The sequence below is a fragment of the Triticum aestivum genome, chromosome 2A (assembly GCF_018294505.1).
Source record: "Triticum aestivum cultivar Chinese Spring chromosome 2A, IWGSC CS RefSeq v2.1, whole genome shotgun sequence".
Taxonomy (NCBI): domain Eukaryota; kingdom Viridiplantae; phylum Streptophyta; class Magnoliopsida; order Poales; family Poaceae; genus Triticum; species Triticum aestivum.
Window position 1 is genome coordinate 17,820,990 of NC_057797.1, and position 24,787 is coordinate 17,845,776.

The window sequence follows — 24,787 nt, forward strand, 5'->3', positions numbered from 1 at the left end:
AACACCGATCTCCACTCCCACGTCACACGCCACGCTTCCGCCCCCAAATCGGCAAACCCTCGCCGCCGCCGACGATGGCCGGGCGGCCGCCGTTCACCAACATGGACCGGGATACGGCGGCAGCCTTGCGGCGCAGCGGCTTCAACCCGCGCAAACTGGACGGAGCCGCGGAGCAGCTGTGTACATACATCTACACCGAGCTCCTCCCCGCGCCGCCCGTCTCCGGAGCCCCCGTCCGCGGCCTCGTCATCACCGACGCCGCGCACGACCCCGCCCTCCCCGCCGCCGACGGCGTAGACCGCCTCAGCGCCCTCCCCGACACCCTCCTGCGCCACATCCTCTCCCGCCTCGCCGTCACGGACGCCGCGCGCACCGCCGCGCTCGCCTCGCGCTGGCGCAGGCTCTGGCTCTCCGCGGAGCCGGTCCTGGTGGACACATTCCTCCGGCCCGACGACTACCTCTGGCCGCCCACCCCCGCCAACACGCCGGCCATCACCGCCGCCGTCTCCGGCATCCTCGAGGCGCACCTGGGGCCCTTCCGCTGCGTGCACCTCACCTGCAGCCACATGGGCGCGCACCGGGCCCAGCTCGCGCGCTGGCTGCAGCTCCTCGCCGCCAAGGGCGTCCAGGAGCTGGTGCTCGTCAACCGGCCGTGGCCGTTCGACGTGCCCCTCCCGGACACGCTCTTCGGCATCAGCACGCTCGTCCGCCTCTACATCGGCCTCTGGAAGCTCCCGGACACAGCCGGCCTGCGCGGCGCCTCCTTCCCCCACCTCCGGGAGCTCGGCATCTGCACCGTGGTGATGGAGCAGGGGGACGTCGACTCCATCGTCGCCCGCTGCCCCGTCCTGGAGATCCTCAACATCCAGGGATGCCACATGGGGCTCCGCCTACGCCTCGTCAGCCAGAGCCTACGCTGCGTGCAAGTCTGCAGCTCAGTTGTGGAGAGCATCATGGTGGTGAAGGCTCCATGCCTCGAGCGGCTCGTCCTGGAGGGATGCCGGCACACGGCTGCTGGCCTATCTACCAGGGTCAGCATTGCTGATGCCCCAAAGCTTCATTCGATTGGATCCTTGGAGCCAGGAAATCATGTGTTGGAGATCGGAGGCACTATCATAATGGTAAATGTCTCATGTCTCTAGATACGTCCCACTGCTATAGGTACATGCTTTGTTCTGAAATTTGGTCAGTTTCAGGCTGGGGTAAAGGTGAGCAGAAGCAGCATTCTCACAAGCATCAGGACCCTCAGCTTACATGTACGTTTCGCGGTCCCCAGTGAGGCAAATATGGTTTCAACATATCTCCAATTCTGCCCAAACGTCGTGCGACTGCATATCACGGTATGTGCCAGCAACTCATGTTTTAACATCCGTAGCAATATTTATTATATCAGTTCTATTTCCGGAAATCCATTTTGGCTCCCGGGTCCAGATGATCCCGCAATCTGGACCGCCCCTTCTCATCGTGATGCATGCCTTGGTGTTATTCCACGTCATATTTGGACGGCAGTGGTTGTCCCGCGAATCCCCGACGGCCCATGTACAGTTGCCAATAAATGTTGTCTCCTGTTAAACAGGCGCTGGTAGTTCCACCTGATGGCAACCTTATAAAGATAGGTTTCTTGCTTGGGACTAGTCTTCAAATTTTCAAATTCAAAAACGTGGGGGACACACGTGTCACGTCAAGCAGGGCAAGCATCACACCGGCAATTACTCACTGCATTTACATGCCCCTCCCAACCAAAACAGTTGTGGAACAATTTTTTTTTCATGCTCATGAAAGTGCATTCAAACAAGATCGGGGTAAGTCAGCACAGATTTCACAGGTTCACCTAAATAGTTCTATATTACAACACACACTTCCAAAAAATAAGATTCAGTGTCCCCAGACTGGAATAAACAAAGAAAAAATCAAGTCTATATCTGCTGCCCCTCTTGACACAGGGGCAGTTTTCAGCTTAACACCCACAGGATTTGTGCAAGTGTTCTTCCAGTGCCCGGCAACGCCACAGTTTGCTGCATTTGGCCTCCTACCTGGGCAGCTTCGGCAAATTACCTCTCTCCGGGCAGGTAGTCTTTTTGTGCCCCTTGCCTCTACAAATGCTGCAAAACCGAGTTCTCAGCTCCTCATATGGTGCTTTCTCACGGCTGTTTGTCGGCCGCCCTGCTTTGCGTTTCTTCTCTGGTGCTCCTAGACCAACAAGTGTGCCATCCTGCATTGCTGGGTTAACATTGGCTGGATCAACCCTGTTTTCATTGGCCCTAGCTGCCATGCCAGCCCCATCAGACACCCTGTCTTCCAAAGCAAGGCCGTCTCTCTGATCCTCGAATTCAGCAAGAGTAGCAATGCCTCCCCTTAAAATATCCATACCCTTCTCGTAAGCTGCTACGCATGCGTCTTCAAGACGACTAACTCCATAGCATGAACATACAGTGTTGTGTGGCGATGGGTCATTGTTCGTGTCCCAGCATGGTCACGCTGGTATACCTGTAGGTGTTGTGGCAGAATATCCCTGACGTCCGTTGTTCACCTCTTCGGTATCAGGTGCTGCGATATCTCCATGTACCCAGGACATCCATCACCTGCAATTAGAACCATGATTTGAGGCAGCAGTTCCAAGATAGTGAGTGTGGCAAAACAAAAAATAAAACAAAGACATACTTTCAGTATGTGGCAACAGGGCATCCCCATATGCTCGAACAGGACTCAAATTTGTCTCCATCGTCGAGGATCCTCACTTCATAGATAACCCTTGCCCATTTCCCCCGTCTCTCTGCCTGAGTGTGCGTTGCCCTGTATAGCTTCTTCTTTTCTGTTTCTTCAGTTCGGTATGCATGGGCTTGATACAGCAAGTCACCAAACTTCTCAAACATGCCCCTTCTCTAACAGCATCTTCCAAGTCTCCTTGAACTCATCAATTGTCAACATGTGATTGATTACTTAGTAGAACTCAGCCCTGAACTTGCTCCGTCGTGTGAACAATGACTCAAGTGTCTCATTTGCTTTCTTCAACACGTGCCATTTGCACCACCGATGAGCTGTCGACGGCAAAATGTTCTTGATTGCAACATCCATCGTCCTATTCTGATCTACAGCACAGAAACAAACTGATTTGTTGTAAACCACCCATGTGAGACATCATAATTTTGTTTTTTTTATCAAGCTTGTATCTTTGTTACCTGCTAAAATCGTAATAGGCGGCTTGCTGCCCATCATCCTAACAAATTCTGTAAAAACCTACTCAAAGCTTTCTACCTGCTCATCACGAAGCAACACTCCTGCAAGTATAATGCTCCGGAAGTGGTTGTTTACCCCCAACGAACAAGCCAAACGGCATGTCATAAAGGTTGGTGCTGTATGTGGTATCGTGTGTAATGACTTCTCCAAAGTAGACGTACTGATTTCTACTGCTCCCAGTTGCCCACATCAAATTCTTAATCTGTCACCCTTCATCTGGCTGCACCCTGAAAACAAAGGCGGGGTCTTTCGCAGCAATATACGCAAATACATCAATGGTTTTCCTGACATTATCCTTCACCTGCCGCCTGTTTATTTTTGCACACAGATTCCCCAGTGTTCTCTTTGTGGATGGAACCTTGTCGACATCGCCAAAAAAACTTGCTATTATGCTGTAAACCTTTGTGACATTTACATTATTCTCTCTAAGTTGCTTGACCAAATCCTTCGTGTACACGTCTATGTGCTTGTGTGACGGCCAGTTCACATTCTCTCCACATGTGGGGGTTAGCGACTGGTTGTGAGTAACCCTGTGTTCTGTAATGTACCATCCATTATCCGATGTGCGGAGCAACCTGATCATGGCTGGGCACTCACAACGGCACGATCTGTTGTTCTCTGTTACGGGCTTCCCCTATAATTACAACATAGCATTTAGAAAATTTGGCAAAAAAAAACTACAGATGAATTGAACAGAGAGACCTATTCCTCTATACACTTACAGAGCATCAGCAGACCACCTCCTGCATATACTTTGTCTTCTCGGCATTGAGCCTACTTTTTCCGTATCTGATGCCAAACCCATGCTCCCATGAATAAAGGTTGTAAAAATTGTAGGCCTCCCCAGGTGAGTCAAATGTTAGCCCAATAGCAGGCTCGACCACATGCTCACCTAGCTTATCAGCATCCCCCCGAATTGTCTGTTCTAGCGCACCTGTTCTATCAGGACATGACTTCCTGTCTGGCGGATGCTTACCAACTCTAACCCTGCAAGCAGCAGCAAACAACACATTTTTAAAAGATTATGGTTTAGCTGAATCTTCTTTTCGTGCAGCACTGTCAAGACAAAACTGATTTCTTTAAATGGGTGAGTGCGGGTTCATCATCCAATTTCAATCTGCAACTTTCATTGTACAACACATTCATAACAGACATCAACCAGAAACTGCAGTTACTAGTTCAGTATAATCAAGTGAACTAACATCAGACCTACTAATATCATCCTACAAACATTCACAACACATCAGAGTCCACCAGTTAACCAAAATGAAACTGCACCCTAGTGCCAAATTCACAGTTCGGAAATAAAAAAGGTTAACACTGTTCATAATCAGATATCGCAGGTCCATACCTTTTAGTCCACTCTGGAGCTTGGTGATCCCAAAATCTAAGCCAGGGATTTCTTGATCCAGTAGGGGAAATGTTTACCTGTCGATTGGAGGCACATGGAAGTCCATCCCCATGTCTGCTCCAGAGTGGCTCTGAACCGCTCACCGCTGCCACCAATGGGTGCGTGTACTGCCCGTCCGGCGACGCACTCGCTGCCGCCCTCACAGCCACTCCCAGATTCTTCTCCGCTCACGACCTGGCCTGAGCTGGTAGATGGGCTGCAATCACTCCCGCTCTGGCGTGTGGGGTCTCATGACGTCCTGTACCGCGGGCCCAGAACGGAACCGCACGGACCTGTACCACTTGTGCGTAATCCCAACGGAACGGCCAGCAGCACCACCGTAACGCCCTGTCTGGTCGAGCCGTCCAACGTTTATACGTACCAGCACCTGCCACTATGTATTCCATATTTTACTGCCACCGTATAGTTCAATCAATGACGCCTGGTACAGATCACGAAGCTCAACTGGACGGCAGAGATAACTGGATCCTTTTGTTTTCCATTTCTTTGTTGCAGCACCACCTCACTTTTCACTCGCTGCGTAACACATACTCCCTCTGTAAACTAATATAAGAGCGTTTAGATCACTACTTTAGTAATCCAAACGCTCTTATATTAGATTACGGAGGGAGTAGTTTTTAGAGTTGAGCACTCCATGTAATTGATGAATTTCAGCTTCCAAACAAAAGGTTCCCCTTTCTCTTATGACATTTGGTAGAAAATGTATTGTTCCACAGTTTATATTGCTTATATGCATTTAGGTAATGCACAATATTTGCTTCACGGCATATGTTGAGGCTATCTTCATTCACCAAATTACCACACCTCCCTCGGTAGCTCTGCAACTATTGACAAATTTAATCTGTTTTTGCAGTCCAGAAAATGTAGTCAGCACACTGGTAATCTAATGCTCAATTGCAAGTTGGGTCCCACTGATAGTGCCATGTCGCGCATCAAAGTAATGTATTTCCGTGAATTCCGAGGGGAGCAAAGCGAGATTGCCTTCCTCAAGCTCTTCTATAAGAGCGCGAAGGTGTTGGAGGCTGCAGTGGTAATCATGGCGGACCCATGCTTCACACCGTTTCGGGAAGATGTAGCGTTTTCCAAAGTGTGGCAAGCTTCTGAAGTCAGTAGGTGCCAACTCATCAGTGTTCATCTGGGTACAGGTCCTGAAGGAGGCAAGGCGTGGAGTTTAAAAAATGAGAGTTATTTTCCATCCGAGGAACTTCTCCCAGTGAAGATCATCAGCCTAGGGCAGTAGAAGTTTCTTGGGATGTGCTGAACTATGATCATGTGTGGTATCTGCAATCTGCTTCACTTGCTAGCCGCCCCTCAAATTTGTGACCTGATATCTGGTGGAATCAGACATACCATGAATCGGTATTTTTGCTTGCTGTGAACTCTGTGATATCTTTGCACAATATGGTCTTGCCATGCATTGCAGTGATCACATATCTATCTATCTATCTTTGAACTGCATGAACAGTGACTTTAATACAAGCCCTGCCATTCCTTTTCATGCCTTGCACATATCTGAAAGTGCTTTTCCTGCTCTGCATGTAGCAGCGAATCGCAAGACAGAATCTAATTTGTTATTATTGGTTGCATGCTTTATCCCTTCTATCTTATAGCGCTAGGTTAGATAATCTTTGCTTGCACAACATTTTGATGCCATGTCGGTTGATCTATAATGCTACTTCCATGTTGAGATTTTATTTGGGTTGGTTCATTTGGCCTATTCGGTACTTTCTGCAGCATAGCAGGTGGCCTTTTGAGGTTCTGGATAGAGTTTGAGTACTATGAACTGCATCCATGTGTATGCCACACGGAAAATGCAGAAAATGAACTGCTTGTATAACTTTCTGAGAATTTATAGAATTGGGCAGGACGGAGGCTTCCTCTCCCTTTCTCCCGCATCCGTTCACCGGGAGAAACAAACAGACATTGTACCAGTTTGAGGACTGACTGATAGTGTTACAAGCTGAATTAAGTTCAGTTCAGGCGTCGCGGTCATACTGGCTTGCAATGCAACAATCCTATCCTTTGATCACCTGAGAAAAAATAGCGTATCAGAAGAAGTAGAGGAAATACATCCTGACAGAGAATCGCATAACCAAAGGGGCCAAATATTGGCCCAACTACAGAGACTATAGGAGAGGAAATTTTGCAGATAGAATTAAGAGAACACGGACCTTGCAAAAATAATAATTAAGAGAACACGGACCTTGCAAAAAAAAGAATTAAGAGAACATGGTAGTAGTTGCTGCTGCTGTAGGGTGGTGTTCCTTTCCTAGGAAATTGCATATTTCTTATGTTTACAAAGAAACGAAATTGCACATTTCATAAAAGAAATACAGTACAACATTTCAAATCAGTGCTTGGGTTGCCCTAAAATCAGAGACAAATCAGCATATATAGCATGCCAGAATTCAGTAGATACATAATATTTTTGACACTACTCTCTTTGCCCAACCCTCCATGTCCCTATGCTCATTGCCTTCTACGCTCCCATCATCCTCATCTTTTAGCATATGATCCAGCCACAATTTGCTGATATCAATTCGGAGCTCATCGGCAATGAGATCGGTTGCACCCTTGATGGCTGCCTCTATAGTCACCACATCTTCATCCCTTGCGCCTCAACAGCCGATATCGGCAAGGAGATATTTGAGGGTAGGGATGCAGGGCGGTGCCTAATCCGCCCCGCTCCGTAGTGTAAACAGATCAGCTTAGTCGTGTGTTTCTATAGCAATTTGGTTTAGTTTTGAACTGCTCGTATAACTTTTCAAGAATTGTATGGAATTGGGCAGGACGGAGGCTGCCTCTCCCTTTCTCCCGCGTCCGTTCACCGGGAGATAGAAACAGACATTGTACCGGTTTGAGGACTAACTGATAGTGTGACAAGCTGAATTCAATTCAGTTCAGTTCAGGCGTTGCGGTCATACCGGCTTGCAATGCCGCATTCCTATCCTTTGATCACCTGAGAAAAATACCGTATCAGAAGAACTGAAGGAAATATATCCTGACAGAGAATCGCATAACCAAAGGGGGCAAATATTGGCCCAACTACAGAGACTACAGGAGAGGAAATTTTGCAGATAGAATTAAGAGAACACAGTAGTAGTTGCTGCTGCTGTAGGGTGGTGTTCCTTTCCTAGGAAATTGCATACTTCTTATTTACAAAGTAAGGAAACTGCACATTTTATGAAAAATAAAACTACATTTCAAATCAGTGCTTGGGTTGCCCTAAAATCAGAGACAATTTAGCATATATAGCATGCCAGAATTCTATGACTTAATTTTAGATGGATGATTTTGTATTCGACCAAATACGTACCAAAAGCGTTGTCTTGAATTCTTGATTGAAGTCATAGATTTTTTATTGCTCACATTCTTGTGCACAAGTAGGATCTTCCTGTTGATATCCTTCCTCCTTTGGCTGTTGCCTACATGATGAATTTTTTGAAGTGCAGATACATAATATTTTTGACACTACTCTCTTTGCCCAACCCTCCGTGTCCCTATGCTCATTGCCTTCTACGCTCCCATCATCCTCATCTTTTAGCATCTGATCCAGCCACAACTTGCTGATATCAATTTGGAGTTGGTCGTCAATGAGATCGGTTGCACCCTTGATGGCTGCATCTATAGTCACCACATCTTCGTCTGTTGTGCCTCAAGCCCTCAACAGCCGATATCGACAAGGAGATACTTGATGGTAGGGATGCAGGCGGTGACTGGTTTAGTTTTGAACTAATTATTACTTTTGCGGGACTATAAGGGGCAGCCCTGCATCCCTACTCGGGCATAGCATCAACCTCAAACATCTTCATACAAAATAATTAACTTTTACAAACTTCAGGAACATTCAATTTTTGAAGTTTCACAAGTTTTAACTTTTAGAAACTGGATTTGTAACGCTCGTGTGTCACCACTATACCACGCTTGCTGCGAGACATAGCCCTGCCTCGCTTCTATGTTTTATTATATGTGTTTTATTTATGGTTTTCACCAGGCCTTCTTTTGGTTTTCTCTTTTTTCTGTTCTTTTTTCCTTCCTTTTTTATTTTTTCCTTTCTATTTTCTCAAATACGTGTCAACTTTTTAATACACATTGTAGATTTTTTTCTAGACACACGGAACATTTTTGTAATACACACTAAACATTTTTCAAGTACATGATGAAGATTTTTTTTCCAATACACGATGAACATTTTTAGGTACTAAACAATTATAAAAATACGTGAATAATTTTACATACATATTTTAAGAAATCACAAGCATGTTTTTTTAAATGCGTTAACTTTTTAAACATTCAATGAACATTTTTTTGAATCGTACAGACATTTTCTTAAATTATGTGTTCTTTTAACCTTGTATAATTTTTTTTTTAAATGTGACGAACGTATTTTGGAAAATGTAGTTTTTTAAATGTCACAAACACTTTTCTTAATGCTGCAAACATTTGTTTTAGTTATGTGTTTTTTAAAACAGGTGAACATTTTTGAAATGCGACAATTTTTTTCAATGTGTGATGAATGTTGTAGAAATATAATTAAATTAGTTTATGTAATATGTGTACTTAAAAAGGTTCCAAATTATAAACGAAAGTAAAAACAATGAATGAATGAATGAAGAAAAAAAGAGGAAAGAACGAATGAAGAACAAGGGTAGAAAGAACGAAGCTACTGGGCTAGTCCAATAATAGCTACGATGCCATGCTCGTGTTTATAATAGATGAAAATAATAGTGTATTGGGCTGTCCGGGCCGCTGGACTTCTCTTTCCCGTGGTTTCAGATGTTCTCCACTTTGGCCTCTACAACACTTTTTTTTTAATGAGGCCTCTTCAACATCAACGTCAATTTGGCTCGTTGAAACAATGAACCAACATGGTCTAGCTTTTGTCAAAAACAACAACAACATGGTGTAGCTCGTGTTCTTGTTATGATGTGGTCAAGTTGGTGGGCAAGGAGAAGAGCGACCCATGACAACGAATTCCAAAATCCCCATAGTCCTCTGTTGACCATGAGCTTCATCACCATGGCACGCGCCACAGGGGCTCTAGCTCCACGCCAAAGAACTCGCAAATGGTTTGATTGGGAGGGTGTAGCTGTGAAGATGAATGTGGACGGGGGCTATCCCACCACGCCAAAGAACTCGCAAATGGTCTGAAGGAGATATAGCGTTGGATTCAAGGAGTTTGAGGATGCATCTTTCCGTTTTCAACCTACTAGGGGACCTACTTTTTGAAGCTCATGTTTCAGCAAATGCGGCGTCAACTCTTGACGTGGGACGACCGACGTGCGTGGCTAAGGAGAGCGCCTGATAGTATTTGTATTCCAGACATTTTGAGTATTGGTTGTTCTTTGGGTTCGTCGTGATTTAAAACTCATTGTTTGCTCAAAACTTTCAAAACTTTATTAGAAAGGAATACTCAAAATAGCAGTCGATCACTCCGTTAGCTTTGCACTCGTAGAAAACCAATCCGGGATGTTTCGGCGTGCTCGAAACGTTTCGATCGGAACCGCGGCCTGACAGCTCTTGGTGGAACCACCGCGTAGACCAGCCAACACCAAAGGAACACAGAGTTCTTTTGTTTTCTTGAACCTGAAAGAAACGCAGAGTTGCTAATGGAAGGAGAAGCCGTGTGCTGTGCTCCTCCTATCCTAATCCGAAGATACCAAACGGGCATCATCGGCGTCACCTGGCTCTGATGATCATGCGCGCCCAGCGCGTGAGGGTGAGGCCACCGTTCTTTTCAGAGAGTGACGCAGGATGGATTCGCATTCGCACGACAAAAAGGGACTCCAGGAAGGAACCAACCCATCTTTATTCGTCCCATCCGTCTCTTGCCGCCGGCCGCTTCTTCATCAGCCTCCTTTTCCCTGGGGCTGAGGACGATCGAGACTCGACTCGAGAGCATGAGCTTCAACGGGCAGCAGAAGCACAAGAGCACAACAGGCCCGTCGTTTGGCCAGTGCCAGGGGACAGCCCTACTTGGGCTGCGCCATAGCCCTCCCGGCCGGAGGGTCACCCAAACGCCCAAACCTGTTGGAAATATGAGCAATTTACCAAATGATTTTATTAACAGAAATATTAGATAAAGCATGACTAATACAGCCGCGATAAAACAAGTCATGCAATCTCACGGAGAGAAAGTAAATAGCATCTGCATATACGTACTTGAACTGAACACATCTAGGACAGACACTAGATCTAGATCATGTTGCATATATGGAGTAGAACCTAACACATCTAGGGCAAGTACTAGTACGAGAAACTGTGGCAGCACATCTGACATAAAGAAGAAGAACACATAATGGACAGCAGCAGCAGAAGCACTGGCCCTATGGTCGACATTCTCTCCAGCCATGTCTTTCCTGAGGTAGTCGACGTCGGGGAAGAAATCGTCGTCGTCAGGGAAGTCGGAGTCCCTGACGAAGAAGCCAGTAGTCGCGCAGAGCGCTCCCCAAAAATCTTATCACCCTTCTCCCGTACAGGACTCAAAAGGTGCGGTTCCGGAGGCCTACTGTCCCGACATGCGGTGCACGCCGCAAGCCGGGATGGACGCAGTGCTCGGAACTTTGTGGCGAGAGGAAGAGGAGCTTCTGGTGTGTCTCTAGGCACAGGAGAAGGACGCGAAGAGGCTGCGGCGGGAGGTGAAGCAACGAAGGGAGACGAAGCGAACAGGCTCCCACGTGACCTTTCGTATGCCCGTCGTGCGTGGCAAAAGTTTAGACATCGGCTCGGCTCATTCCCGCGGCGCGGCGTGGCGAGGCGGGCGGCGGAGGAGTAGCGCGCGTGGATGTCCCTCTTGTTCTCATGCTCATACATGTGGGGAAAGAACCTCCCTTATAAAGAGGTCCAACTCCCTCTAAACTAGCAATGTGGGACTAAACTTTTGTTCCACCTCGTGCCTTGCACGAATGGGCTGCGTGGGCCTCTAGAATTTATTAGGAATTTCCGAAACTGCTATTGGGCTAGGCCCAAAATAGACAAAATTTCAGCAATCCCCCACCAGATCCCAGAGGCACACAAAATTTGCCTTTGATTCCAAAACACTGTTTTATATACCGGTACTACAGTGGAGACTGTTAAGTTGAACTTTCACCTAGAACTCTATGCTACACTAGTAAGCAACTTGAACAGTGGACTGGGCCTTGAACTGCAAGTTTTCTGTGAATCTAGCTTCACATAAAGCCTTGACCGATACGTGGCTACCGTGGGTCTTCCCCGCGGGTGGAGCTTATGCGTCATACTCCGAGACCTTTCATGAGTTTATTAGAGAGAACCCTATTCTCATAGATTGCGACGTTTGACAACCAGACTCATATAGGTGTGTTCTTCAAAAGATGCTCTGCAGGACGACATCTCTGCTTCAATGAGCCACTTAGAACACATTAAGATATACATCAACCTGCCATGCAGATTAGGAGAGTATTGCATCTTCATTTAGTGGTATTGTTGATAGTAAGGATACTCTCCTCTCAATTGACCAACAGCTTGTCTTCCACATCTAATTCATGGGATCTCCGACCATAAAGAATAGGTTACCACTGTGAACAACTCATATTGTGGGTCTCATACCCATCTCCCTCGATGCATTATCTATCACATTACGTGATAGACCCTTAGTAAAAGGATCTGCTAGATTCTTAGACGTTTGGATATAATCCAATGCAATAACTCCGGAGTTTCTCATTTTCCTCACAGACTTTAACCTTCTCTGAACGTGTCTTGATGACTTCATGTTATCCTTTGAGCTGCTCACTTTCATGATCACAGTTTGATTGTCGCAGTTAATAAGGATACCTGGTACAGGTTTCTCAACAACCGGCAAGTCAGTCAAGAGCCAGCGAAGCCAATCTGCTTCGACCGTAGTTGTATCTAGTGTTGTGAGCTCTGCTTCCATTGTTGACCTCGTTAAGATGGTCTGCTTGCAAGACTTCCAAGAAACAGCACCACCTCCATGAGTGAATACATATCCGCTCGTGGCCTTTATCTCATCAGCATCTGAGATCCAGTTTGAGTCACTATACCCTTCAAGCACCTTTGGGTGCCCGATGTAGCGAATTCCATAATTCGCAATGCCTTTCAAATAACGCAAAACTTTTTCTAGAGCTTTCCAATGCACATCTCCTGGTTTTGAGACAAACCGACTCAGTTTGCTAACAGTAAAAGAGATGTCGGATCTTGTAGCATTGGCTAAGTACATAAGCGAGTCAATAATCTGAGAATATTTCAATTGATCTCTAGCAATTCTTCGATTCTTTCGAAGTAACACACTCGCATCATATGGTGTTGGAGAGGGCTTGCAGTCACTATAGTCAAAGCGACTCAAGATCTTTTCCACATAGTGAGATTGAAGCAATGTAATCCCACCATCATCGTCTCTCAACAACTTGATGTTCAGAATGACATCAGCCACTCCTAAATCCTTCATCTCAAAACAACTAGATAGGAAATCCTTGACCCCCTTAATAACATTCAGATTTGTTCCGAAAATCAGTATGTCATCAACATACAAGCAAAGGATAACTCCCTCGCCCCCACCATGGTGATAGTACACACATTTGTCAGCTCCGTTTACAACAAAGTATGCAGTTGTTAAAGTTCTTTCAAACTTCTCATGCCACTGTTTGGGTGCTTGCTTGAGTCCATACAAAGACTTCAGCAACTTGCACACTTTTCCTTCTTGACCATCTAGTACAAACCCATCTGGTTGTTCCATATAAATTTCCTCGTCCAACTCTCCATTTAGGAAAGCATTCTTAACATCCATTTGATGAACGAGAAGACCATGCGAGGCAGCTAGTGAAAGTAGAACTCGAATAGTGGTCAGTCGAGCCACTGGTGAGTAAGTATCAAAGAAGTCTTCACCTTCCTTTTGGGTATAACCCTTAGCCACGAGCCGAGCCTTGTACTTTTCAATAGTACCATTAGTCCTAACCTTCTTCTTGAATACCCATTTGCATCCTATAGGTTTGCACCCATAAGGACGATCAGTTATCTCCCAAGTTTCATTCGCCAAGATGGAATCCATCTCGCTACGAACTGCTTCCTTCCAGTAGTCAGCATCTTCAGATGCATAGGCCTCTGAAATAGAACTGGGAGTGTCATCTATGAGATACACAAGAAAATCATCACCAAAGGACTTTGCAGTCCTCTATCTCTTGTTCCTAATAGGAACTTCATTGTTCTCCTCCACAGGACTTTCAAAGTGTTCCATCGAAATGGTAGGTTCGGTAATTGTAACTGGTTTCTGATTCGATGAACTAGGCATCTCCTGATTAGATGAGGTAGCCATATCCTTCATGGGAAAGATATCTTCAAATAAAGTCGCATCATTCGACTCCATGATCGTACCGACACGCATGTCAGGTACCTCAGATTTTACAACCAAGAATCTATAGCCAATGCTATGAAAAGCATATCCCAGGAAAACACAATCCATAGTCTTTGGTCCAAGCTTTCGCTTCTTTGGAATTGGAACATTGACTTTAGCCAAACAACCCCATGTTCGTAGATAAGAGAGTTTTAACCTTTTCTTCTCCCATTCCTCGAATGGAGTTGTCTCTTTGTTCTTTGTGGGGACTCGGTTTAGGACATGACATGTTGTCAATATCGCCTCCCCCTACCATGCCTTAGAGACCCGATGTGTCTAACATGGTGTTAACCAAATCAGTTAGAGTACGGTTCTTTCTTTCGGCCACCCCATTTGACTGAGGTGAGTAGGGAGGCGTCCTCTCATGGATTATACCATGTTCCGCACAAAAAGCATCAAATTCATTGGAAAAATACTCTCCACCACGGTCGGACCTAAGCCTCTTGATTTTTTGATCAAGTTGGTTTTCCACTTCAGCTTTATAGATCTTGAAAAAGTTCAAAGCCTCATCCTTAGATTTCAGAAGATACACACGACAGTATCTAGTGGAGCCATCAATTAACGTCATGAAATATTTCTTTCCACCTTTTGCCAAAACACCATTCATTTCACATAAATCTGAATGTATGAGCTCTAGTGGTGCAAGATTTCTCGTTTCCGCAGTCGTGTGAGACTTACGAGGTTGCTTAGCTTGTACACACACTTGACACTTAGATCCCTTGACAGTGGTGAAACTAGGGATTAAGTTCAACTTCGCTAGTCGCGACATGCAACCAAAGTTAACATGACAAAGACGTGAATGCCACACATTTGATTCACTATTATTGCAAATATGATTAACAACTTTATTGCAAACGTCTGATAAGGATAAACGAAACAGGCCTCCTGACTCATAACCTTTACCAACAAAGGTTCCATACTTGGATATTACAAATTTACTCGACTCAAAGACAAGCTTGTAGCCATCTCTACATAGAAGAGATCCACTAACAAGATTTTTATTGACGGAGGGGACATAATGCACGTTCTTCAGCTGCACGATCTTCCCCGAAGTAAACTTCAGATCGACCGTGCCAACACCACGAACAGAAGCACTTGAACCGTTGCCCATCAGCACGGTTGAAGTCCCTACGGTCTGATAAGACGAAAACATGGAAATATCACCGCATACATGCACATTAGCACCCGTGTCAATCAACCAATCAGGAGAATGACATACTGAAAGAATAGTGGGAAATATACCATACCCAGCATCCTTCATGTCAGTGTCTCCAATGACAACATTAGCGGTCTTGCCGCCTTTCCCAGGATGACGCTTGTCATAGCGATTAGGGCAACTAGGAGCCCAATGATCAGGATCCCCACACACATGACAAGAACCTTTCTTCTTGTCATTCTTCTTCTTGAAGTTCGTGTGTTGCATGGCCTTGTTCTTCCCATCAAACTTTGCTTTACCATCAAACTTGCCCTTGTTCTTGAACTTGTGGGGCTGGAAGTTCTTCTTCTGTACCAGATTGGCACTAGATCCTCCCTCAATACCTCGAGCACGTGTGTCCTTTGCTCTCGCCTTTTCTTCCACATCAAGAGTACCAATGAGATCCGGGACGGAAAACTCCTGCCTCTTATGCTTCAGCAAGGTAGCAAAGTTCCTCCATGAAGGAGGAAGCTTAGTGATGATACCTCCGGCAACAAACTTGTCCGGTAGCATACAACTGAAGTGCTCAAGTTCTCTAGCAAATGACTGTATCTCATGAGCTTGCTCAACCACGGAACGCTCTTCAATCATCCTGTAATCATAGAATTTCTCCATGATGTACAGCTCAGTGCCAACATCCGAGACCCCAAACTTGGCCTCGAGTGCATCCCACATATCTTTTCCATTATCAATTGACGCATAAGCATCAACTATGTTCTCACCAAGAACACTCAAGAAAGCAGCCTTAAACCGAGTATCCATTTTCTGAAAAGCTTGTGCCTGTTGAGCATCAAGTTCTCCTTCAGGTTTGCCGAAAGTGGCGTCATAGCAACTCATGGTTTGAAACCATAAGATTGCTCTCACGCGCCACCTCTTATAATGGATACCCTCAAACATAGGAGGTCTCATGGAAGCAGCAAAACCACTTGGGGTAAATTGCCTATAATAAGGTTTTTGATTGTTGGAAATATGAGCAATTTACCAAATGATTTTATTAACAGAAATATTAGATAAAGCATGACTAATACAGCCGCGATAAAGCAAGTCATGCAATCTAACGGAGAGAAAATAAATAGCATCTGCATATATGTACTTGAACTGAACACGTCTAGGACAGACACTAGATCATGTTGCATATATGGAGTAGAACCTAACACATCTAGGGCAAGTACTAGTACGAGAAACTGTGGCAGAACATCTGACAGAAAGAAGAAGAACACATACGGGACAACAGCAGCAGAAGCACTGGACTTGGGGTCGACATCCTCTACAGCCATGTCTTTGCTGAGGTAGTCGACGTCGGGGAAGTAGTCGTCGGAGTCCGTGATGAAGAAGCTAGTAGTCGCGCAGAGCGCTCCCCAAAAACCTTATCACCCTTCTCCCGTACAGGACTCAAAAGGTGCGGTTCCGGAGGCCTACTATCCCGACCTGCGGTGCACGCCGCAAGCCGGGATGGGGAAGAACGTAGCAGCAGCGCAGTGCTTGGAACTTTGTGGCGAGAGGAAGAGGAGCTTCTGGTGTGTCTATCTGGAGAGGAGCGAAAACGTTTCAACTCCCACGTGACCTTTCGTATACCCGTCGTGCGTGGCAAAAAATTAGACATCGGCTCATACCCGCAACCCGCGGTGCGGCGAGGCGGGGGCGGAGGAGGAGCGCGCGTGGATGTCCCTCTTGTTCTCATGCTCATACATGTGGGGAAAGAGCCTTCCTTATAAAGAGGTCCAACTCCCTCTAAACTAGCAATGTGGGACTAAACTTTTGTTCCACCTCGTGCCTTGCTTGAATGGGCTGCGTGGGCCTTTAAGATTTATTAGGAATTTCTGAAACTGCTATCGGGCTAGACCCAAAATAGACAAAATTCCAGCAAAACCCGGCCGCTCGGAGGAGAGCTACACCATGGATTCGATTTGATTCCATGCGACGCTCCTCTTGCAAGTGCTCCAGCTTGCTTGCCACGGACGGCGTGTAAGTTCACAACATGTTCTCTATGTGGTTCCAAACTATTTGTCCTTTTTTTAGGGGTCAAATTATTTGTCCCTATAGTTGATGATAATCAAATTTGATGCATACTGGTTTGAGGGACACGTACGTGCTTAATCAATCTTTGTTAGAGCAAGGCTACTAAGAGATAGAGCCCCGCTGCTAGCTCTATCTCTGTGCCGGACGCGGGGTATCTGCTCGCGAGCTCATATGCTCCCAGTTACTAGTTAAACAGTTAAATTGAAAAAATGGTTAATTTCTTTTAAAAAAATCTTCTTTAAACATTAAGGAATGTTTGGAGTGCTTGCAAAGTTCTATGTGACTTCATGATGAAACTTTGCAAGCACTCCAAATGGAAGCATTTAAGCTTAATGTTTTCCAAAAAAACTATTTTTTAGTTTTTTTCCTATTTTGTTGTTTATGCCAGAAGCATTTAAGGTCGAGCTGATAAAAGTATTTCCGCTATGTGTCGCATCATCTGTGACCAATCTAAAGGCCCACCCATACAATAGCTGTTAGTTCTACGTACTACCTATCATTAATGTCTGGCATAATCTTCTTCTCCCACAAAGTGTGTTGAACTCTCTGCTGCAGTGATATAAGTTTGCCGCCGGTTCCTTTTTTCCCTCTCCCTATCTCTCTCCTCAATCTCATTATAAATATGAGGTGGCAACTCTCATAGCCCATTCATGTCATCCTACTACATTTGCCCTTAGGAACTTGGTTTTGTCAAAGGTTGCTCCTCGCTCTTATTTTTTGAAAAAGGGGGGTCTCCCCGGCTTCTGCATCAGAACGATGCATACGGGCATCTTATTAAATCAAATAAATAAGTTCCAACAAGGTCTCGAAGTCTCCAAATGGAAAAAGTGAAAAAAAAGGGCTCACACAGAACCAAAAAGGGCTAGAAACACAAACTAGCCAAATGAAGGACGCCACAACCGGCTGGCTAAAGAGAGATAGGTAAACTAATTGTCTATCCTATTACATGACCGCCGTCCAAACCGGTTGAAGATATCCCAAGCTACCATCTCCCAGCGGATAGATCCAGTAACCAAACGCTCCCTGGCCTCCGTCAGAGTGAGTAGCAACCAGGAACGGATCAACGTCGTGGCTCTGAAAATAACCTGCAAAAAATGAATGTGTGTACCCGCTTGAAGACTAACTCAGATTTCTCCCCCTTTGTCATCAAATGACCAAAAGGATCGAAACTGAGGACTAACGCCCCTGAAGATAATCAAGTCGATGGAGGAACGCCTGCGTTGTTGGGGTCGGTCGTTGAAGTAGGGCCTGCTGCAGTGTCGTCCAAGTCTTCATTTTCATCAGTGTCGCGTGATGAAGAATATGAAGTAGCCACCAAAGAAGGAACCTTGACCTTCTTGAATTTCTTCGGCGGAGGTGCCGACCAGGCAAATTCTTCCTTGAGGCCCATGTTCTCCAAATCTTCAGCACTATATACTTGAGACAGAACAGCCCAGGTGCGGTTGAAGGTTTCATGAAGGTAGTAATGGTTTTTCTTCACGGCATTATATGTGGCAGTCATGTTGTGAAGAATTGAACCAAACTAACGCTTGACCCATTTGTGATTGCGATCAACCTTTTGATGAAGACTGAGGAGTAGCTCACGATCAGTCATCACCCTGGGTGTTGTGGCTTGAGGATTTTGCTTGGCAGTGTTAGCAGCAGAGTCATGTGTGGCAGAGTCATCATTGGTGGAGTAAGAAGCAGCTTTGCGAAATTGACCATCCAATGGACGAATGCCTTCATCTATCACAGCAGTGGCCTTGCCCTTTTCTTCAGCTGAGGAAAACGTCCTTTTGAGGACTTCAATAGGAGGCAAGTAGCTGTAGTGGTTGAGAGTTTCAGCTTTGTAGTTGAGTGAAGACCTTGTCCTGATGAATCTCATAATCCAAGGTGCATAAGGCTTCAGCTCAAATGGCAACATAGCAATGTTGGCCAGAGTCCTCATGAAGAAATCATGGAAGTTTATGGGAACGCCATGAATGATGTTGAAAAGCATATTCTTCATGATGCCAACAATTTCTTCATCAGAAGAATCGTGTCCTTTGATGGGACTCATTGTCTTTGTCAGAATGCGATAGACAGTCCTAGCCACATACAGCAATTCCTTAATGAGGAATTTGGTACGAGGTGATTGCCCTGGCTTCAGAGGCTTCATGAGCACTTGCATATAGTGATTTGACAGTTCAGGTTCATCATACACGCAGCGCGCATCTTCCGTGGGTGGACTAAGAGAAAGGCAACGAAGCAATTCAGTTGCTGGGGCCTTGTAATCTGTGTTCTCAGTCATCCAGTCCAGAACCCATGAATTCACATCTTTAGCATTGCCTGTGATGTGCAGTGTTGCATAGAACTGAAGAATAAGCTCTTCATTCCAATCGCATATATCTGTGCAGAAGTTGAGCAGCCCAGCGTCGTGAAGAACACTGAGGACTGGCGTGAAGCACGGCATTGACTCCATATCCACGTGAGGAATATGTGCATGGTCGAAGACTTTGTCTTTGTTGAAAAGCACTGAGGAATAAAAGTTTGCTTGACTAGCTGTCCAGAAACGCCTCTTCCTTATGCGAGCAGAGTCATAAGGATTGTATTCAGTGAAGAATACGTGCTCGCCATAGAAGTCTTCAGCCTTGAATTTCTGTTTCCTTGAGAATGGATCCTTTGGCCTTGGCAGAGGGGTGTCAGTGAGTTGCATCACTACCTCAGGAATCACAAGCTCAGGTTCTTCAGGCTGAGGAATTTCAGGATGTTCCTCAGGTGCAGTCACCTTTTCTGTTTCAGCAACAGTTTCTTCGGCACTAGGGGATGGAATTTCTTCATTCACAGATGCAGTGGGATGAGTTTCTTCGGAGCCCATTTGCACTGTTGGTGAAGGAGAGTGAGGAATTTGCTGCAAGGGAGTGAATAGTGGGGAATTTGGATGCTGACTTTCCCAAAAGTTGTCATTCATCACTGGAGTTGTGCTGTCAATATCCACATCTTCATCATCAATTTCTTCAACACCAGCCTCTTCAGCATCAAACTGAGGCATTGGTGATGAGACCATTGGGGTTGAAGGGATTGTATCCACTTCAATTTCTTCATCAATCTGCTCTGAGGAAGCAGCAGACTGGGTTTCTTCATAAGATCCACTTGGGATCTCATAATCTTCACCAAAAGGAACAAGGTCCTTTGATGGCATGGAGGAGATAGGAATGGCATCAATTGGATTTGCAAATGAGCTTGTCATTGGCTTCATCTTCTTGGGAGCTGAAGATTCTGAAGCAGCTGATGCCTTCCTTTTCTTCACAGCAGCTCGCTCTGCAGCCTTGGTTTTCTTCACATCTAAAGCAGAAGGAAGAATTGGAGTTGGAGTTGGTGCAGGTGGAGCTGAGGAATCTGGTTGTTTTACCTCAGGCGCAACTGATGCAGTTGCCCTGGTTCCTTCATTTTCTTCAGGCACATCACTAGTGGATGCCCTAGCAATTTCTTCAGTAGCTGGAGCAGAGTCATCAGCCTTCGAGCTGGCATGTTCTTCAGCAGTCTGACTATCATCAGCAGTGCTGGCATGTTCTTCAGTGGGCTGAACAGATGCTTCAGCTTGAGGAATTTGTGTTGAGGCTTCACCCTTGGTGAAAGTATTAGTTAGCCTCACAAATCTGACTTTGGCTCCTTGCAAATCAGCATAGTACGAGTCAAAAGTGTCACTGAGGGTTTTGATTTCAGCTTGCATCTTGACAAGTTCATCAGGAGTCATCTTGACAAGGTTCTTCTTCAGAAGCTTCTCTTTGCGGTACTGGGATTTCTTGATCTCTCTGGTCTTGTCGTATTTCCACTTCTCCTCTTGGATGAAGTGAGTCATCATGTGACTTTGGCCAGGTGTCAGTTTGAAGTCAGGCATAGGAGTGTTGGGATCCTTGTGCCAGAGATCAATATAGTCTAGGATCGCCCTTGGATCCAAAAGCAGGGGCACAGGTGTGCCTTTGGCTTTAGCAGCCCTTTCTTGACGGTCCCTAATGATTTCAGTAAGTTCTTCTTCATCAGCATCATCATCATCAGATGGAACAGAGAAGACCACTTGCTTCTTTGGACTTGGGCGAGTGCCGCGTCCAGTGGTAGCCTTTTTCTTCAGCAACGAAGGTCCAGCTGAGGATTTTGGTGCAGCTGAGGAACTAGCTGAGACACCAGAGGCAATAGAGATGCCAGTAGTCCTTTGGCATGAGGCCAGATGCACAGGAGCTGAGGACTTTGTGGGGATAGCTGAGGACTTTGTCGGAGGTGCTGAGGACTTTGGTGGAGCAGAAGCTGTATGAGGAGTTCGCTTCGAAGATTTTGAAGATTCTGGCCGTGAGGGCGCAGAAGGTGAAGCACTTGGCTTACGAGCGGGCTTCTTCATCATAGATTTCCTCGGCTTGGCAGAAACCTCAGTGGCAGCAGCAGCAGCAGATTCTTCATTAAATTTCCTCACTGCTTCTTTTGCTTGCCTTTGCAGTTTAGCTTGGCGCTTGGCCCATTCTTGAGGAAATTCCTCACCTCTTCTGATGCTTGTGGGATCAGCCACTTGGCCAGGTGCCAATGGAGGGTGTTGACATGGAGGGTTTACTGCGAATTTCTTCATGTACTTAGGAGTAACATATCTGTACTCCCTCCATTCTCTTGCCCATCTCCTCTCAATCCTCTGAATTCGCACCTTGCGCTGATTTTTGTCTTCTTTGCCAAATTTGGCTTCATCAGGCGTGCAGTACCCAGCATAAATATCTTCAGGGATTTCAAATGCTGTCATGACCTCTGGTCTCTTTCCTCCTTTCTGTGGCCTTTTACCTTCAACCATTTTCTTCAGATGAGGAATTTGAACACTGGAATTCTCTGAAGAAGTATGCAACTTTTCTTCGAGGAACGCTGCAAATGAGTTAAGTTGATGAGAACCTAAAGATTCAGCAGCGGACATGTGTACCTGTGAACAGAGTATAGTTGCGAGGAATTTTAAGAGGTCATATGCGTTCTCAGAGGGTTTTTCAAAATGAACAAGTTTTGAGGAATTTGACCAGATTCGTCTTGAGGAATTTTCACTAAGTGCCATATATATCTTAGGTTCCAGAGTTGTATAGATTGATAATCCACACAATTGAGGAATATTGAAGAAATTGAGGCTTAGGGAAATGAATCAAGAACAGAGAACAAGTGAGGTGTTTTGTGTGTGAGGATTTGAAGAATAAAACACCTTTGAAGATTTTGTAGAAAAACTTTGAATCAAAGAGGGCAATAAAAGTAGCTTTTAATTACCCTGAAGGAAGAACACGACGAACTGTGAGTTGGAATAGTGAAGTTCGTCAATGCAGATCTTCCACGCCCTAACTTGGCGGAGGAAGACGTCTACGGCGGCGGCGGAGGTGAAGATTTCCGCAGTCGGCGCGAGTACGTCGGCGAAGAGGTCGAGGCAGTGAAGCTCTTCCTCACCGGCGGCGATGGAGTAGCGGCGGCGCTAGGGTTTGGAAGCTCGAGCGGGGAAAGTGAGATCGAGTAGGGTAAAGGAGTGAGGACGGCGACGGAGGGGTATTTATAGCCGCAGTGAAAAACTGCTTGTCCGAAGATTTAGGACGAACGTGCCCCTGGCCGTTCTCCTTCACTTGACATGTGTCACCCACGTACTGTGTAGTGGAGATCGTGTAAGATCGTGGGTGAATAGGATAATCCATCGTGGGAAGTGGAACGGTTTGAGCGGCAAAACCGAAAGTTTGGATAAGATCAGTTTTATCGTTCCGTTCGCAATTTCTTCAGCTGACAAGGACACAGTGAAGAATTTGAACGAGTTTCAAATAGAACGCACATGAAGAATTTGTGAATAGACTGGATTGAGTATAGCATAGAGGGGAAGGGTCCGATCACATTCACTTAGCAGAAAAGATTCAACTTGAAGAAATAGCTATAAGTGAATGTTGTAGAGGACATAAACTCATATATATATATATATATATATATATATATATATATATATATATATATATATATATATATATATATATATATATATATATATATATATATATATATATAGCCAATGAGGAAAAACGACGGCAAAAGTGAAGAATTTGCAAAGTTGAAGAATTTGAAAAACTGAGGAATTTCAAAAATGAGGAAAAACTCAAATTGAAGATTTCAACTTTTTGTGGTGGCGTGACCCACCGTATAAGAATGATGATTTCAGACACCGCGTACAATTGTCGTAGGGTTCTGAGAATCAAATTCTTCATTAATTTCTTCACATTTAGAGTGTTATTCTTCATTGATTGAAGAAAAACGTTTCTTCATGTGTTGCACATCTAAGTCATCAATTTTGCATAAGTGTTAGGATGAGTGCGTTTTTCAAAGTACATTCGAAGATTCTAAGATATTTAGCTCACACCGCAACTTGTTAAATCTCTTCTCATCCAAGGGCTTAGTGAAGATATCGGCTAGCTGTTCTTCAGTCTTCACATGCTCAATAGAAATGTCGCCCTTCAACACATGATCGCGAAGAAAATGATGACGAATCTGAATGTGCTTTGTCTTCGAGTGCTGAACTGGGTTGTGAGCAATCTTGATGGCACTCTCATTATCACAGAGGAGAGGCACATTCTTCACGTTGACGCCATAGTCCTTAAGTGTTTGCTTCATCCATAGCAATTGAGCACAGCAAGAACCAGCAACAATGTACTCAGCTTCAGCAGTAGACAGTGATACGAAGTTCTGTTTCTTCGAGGACCAACAGACCAAGGATCGTCCGAGGAAATGACAAGTACCAGATGTTGACTTGCGATCCACACGGTCACCAGCATAGTCAGAATCATAATATCCAATGAGGTCAAAGTCTGAGCCCTTGGGATACCATAATCCTAGTGTTGGTGTGTGAGCTAGATATCGAAGAATATGCTTCACGGCCGTATGGTGTGATTCCTTCGGTGCAGCTTGAAATCGTGCACACATGCAAACACTAAGCATTATGTCTGGCCTAGATGCACATAAGTACAATAAAGAGCCAATCATGGAGCGGTATACCTTGTGATCGAAGTCAGTATCATTTTCATCAGTGCATAGATGACCATTTGTGGGCATAGGAATTTTGAGACCTTTGCAATCTTGCATGCCGAATTTCTTCAGGACATCCTTGAGGTATTTCTCCTGAGATATGAATATCCCATTGTGCTGTTGACGAATTTGAAGACCTAAGAAGAATTTCAATTCTCCCATCATAGACATTTGATATTCTTCACTCATCATATAGGCAAATTCATCACTATAACGTTGGTCAGTACAGCCAAAGATAATATCATCAACATATATTTGGCACACAAACAGTTCACCATCATATGATTTAGTAAAAAGAGTGGGATCGAGTGAACCGGGTGTGAAGCCTTTCTTCATGAAGAATTCCTTCAATGTGTCATACCACGCCCGTGGGGCCTGCTTGAGGCCATAGAGGGCCTTGTTAAGTCTGAAGACTTTGTCAGGATGTTTTGGATCTTCAAAACCTGGGGATTGAGCAACATATACTTCTTCCTCAATCTTACCATTGAGGAATGCACTTTTCACATCCATTTGGTATAAGATGATATCATGATGGTTA

At 45.2% G+C, this 24,787-nt stretch overlaps 1 protein-coding gene across 4 annotated transcripts; it reads left to right on the plus strand.

Annotated features, from left to right (window-relative positions):
* Positions 1–6,146, plus strand: LOC123187026 (F-box/LRR-repeat protein 13). 4 transcript variants are annotated; one of them, XM_044598776.1, is made up of 4 exons: positions 1–1,121; positions 1,191–1,340; positions 5,502–5,678; positions 5,794–6,146. In XM_044598776.1, the coding sequence occupies exons 1-4, from the start codon at positions 75–77 to the stop codon at positions 5,821–5,823; spliced, it is 1,404 nt and encodes a 467-aa protein (XP_044454711.1). In that variant the 5' UTR covers positions 1–74; the 3' UTR covers positions 5,824–6,146. The 4 variants fall into 4 exon arrangements, with proteins under 4 accessions (XP_044454711.1, XP_044454712.1, XP_044454709.1 ...); XM_044598777.1 differs by having other exon boundaries at positions 1,197–1,340; XM_044598774.1 differs by having other exon boundaries at positions 5,502–6,146.
* Positions 6,147–24,787: the final 18,641 nt, after the last annotated feature.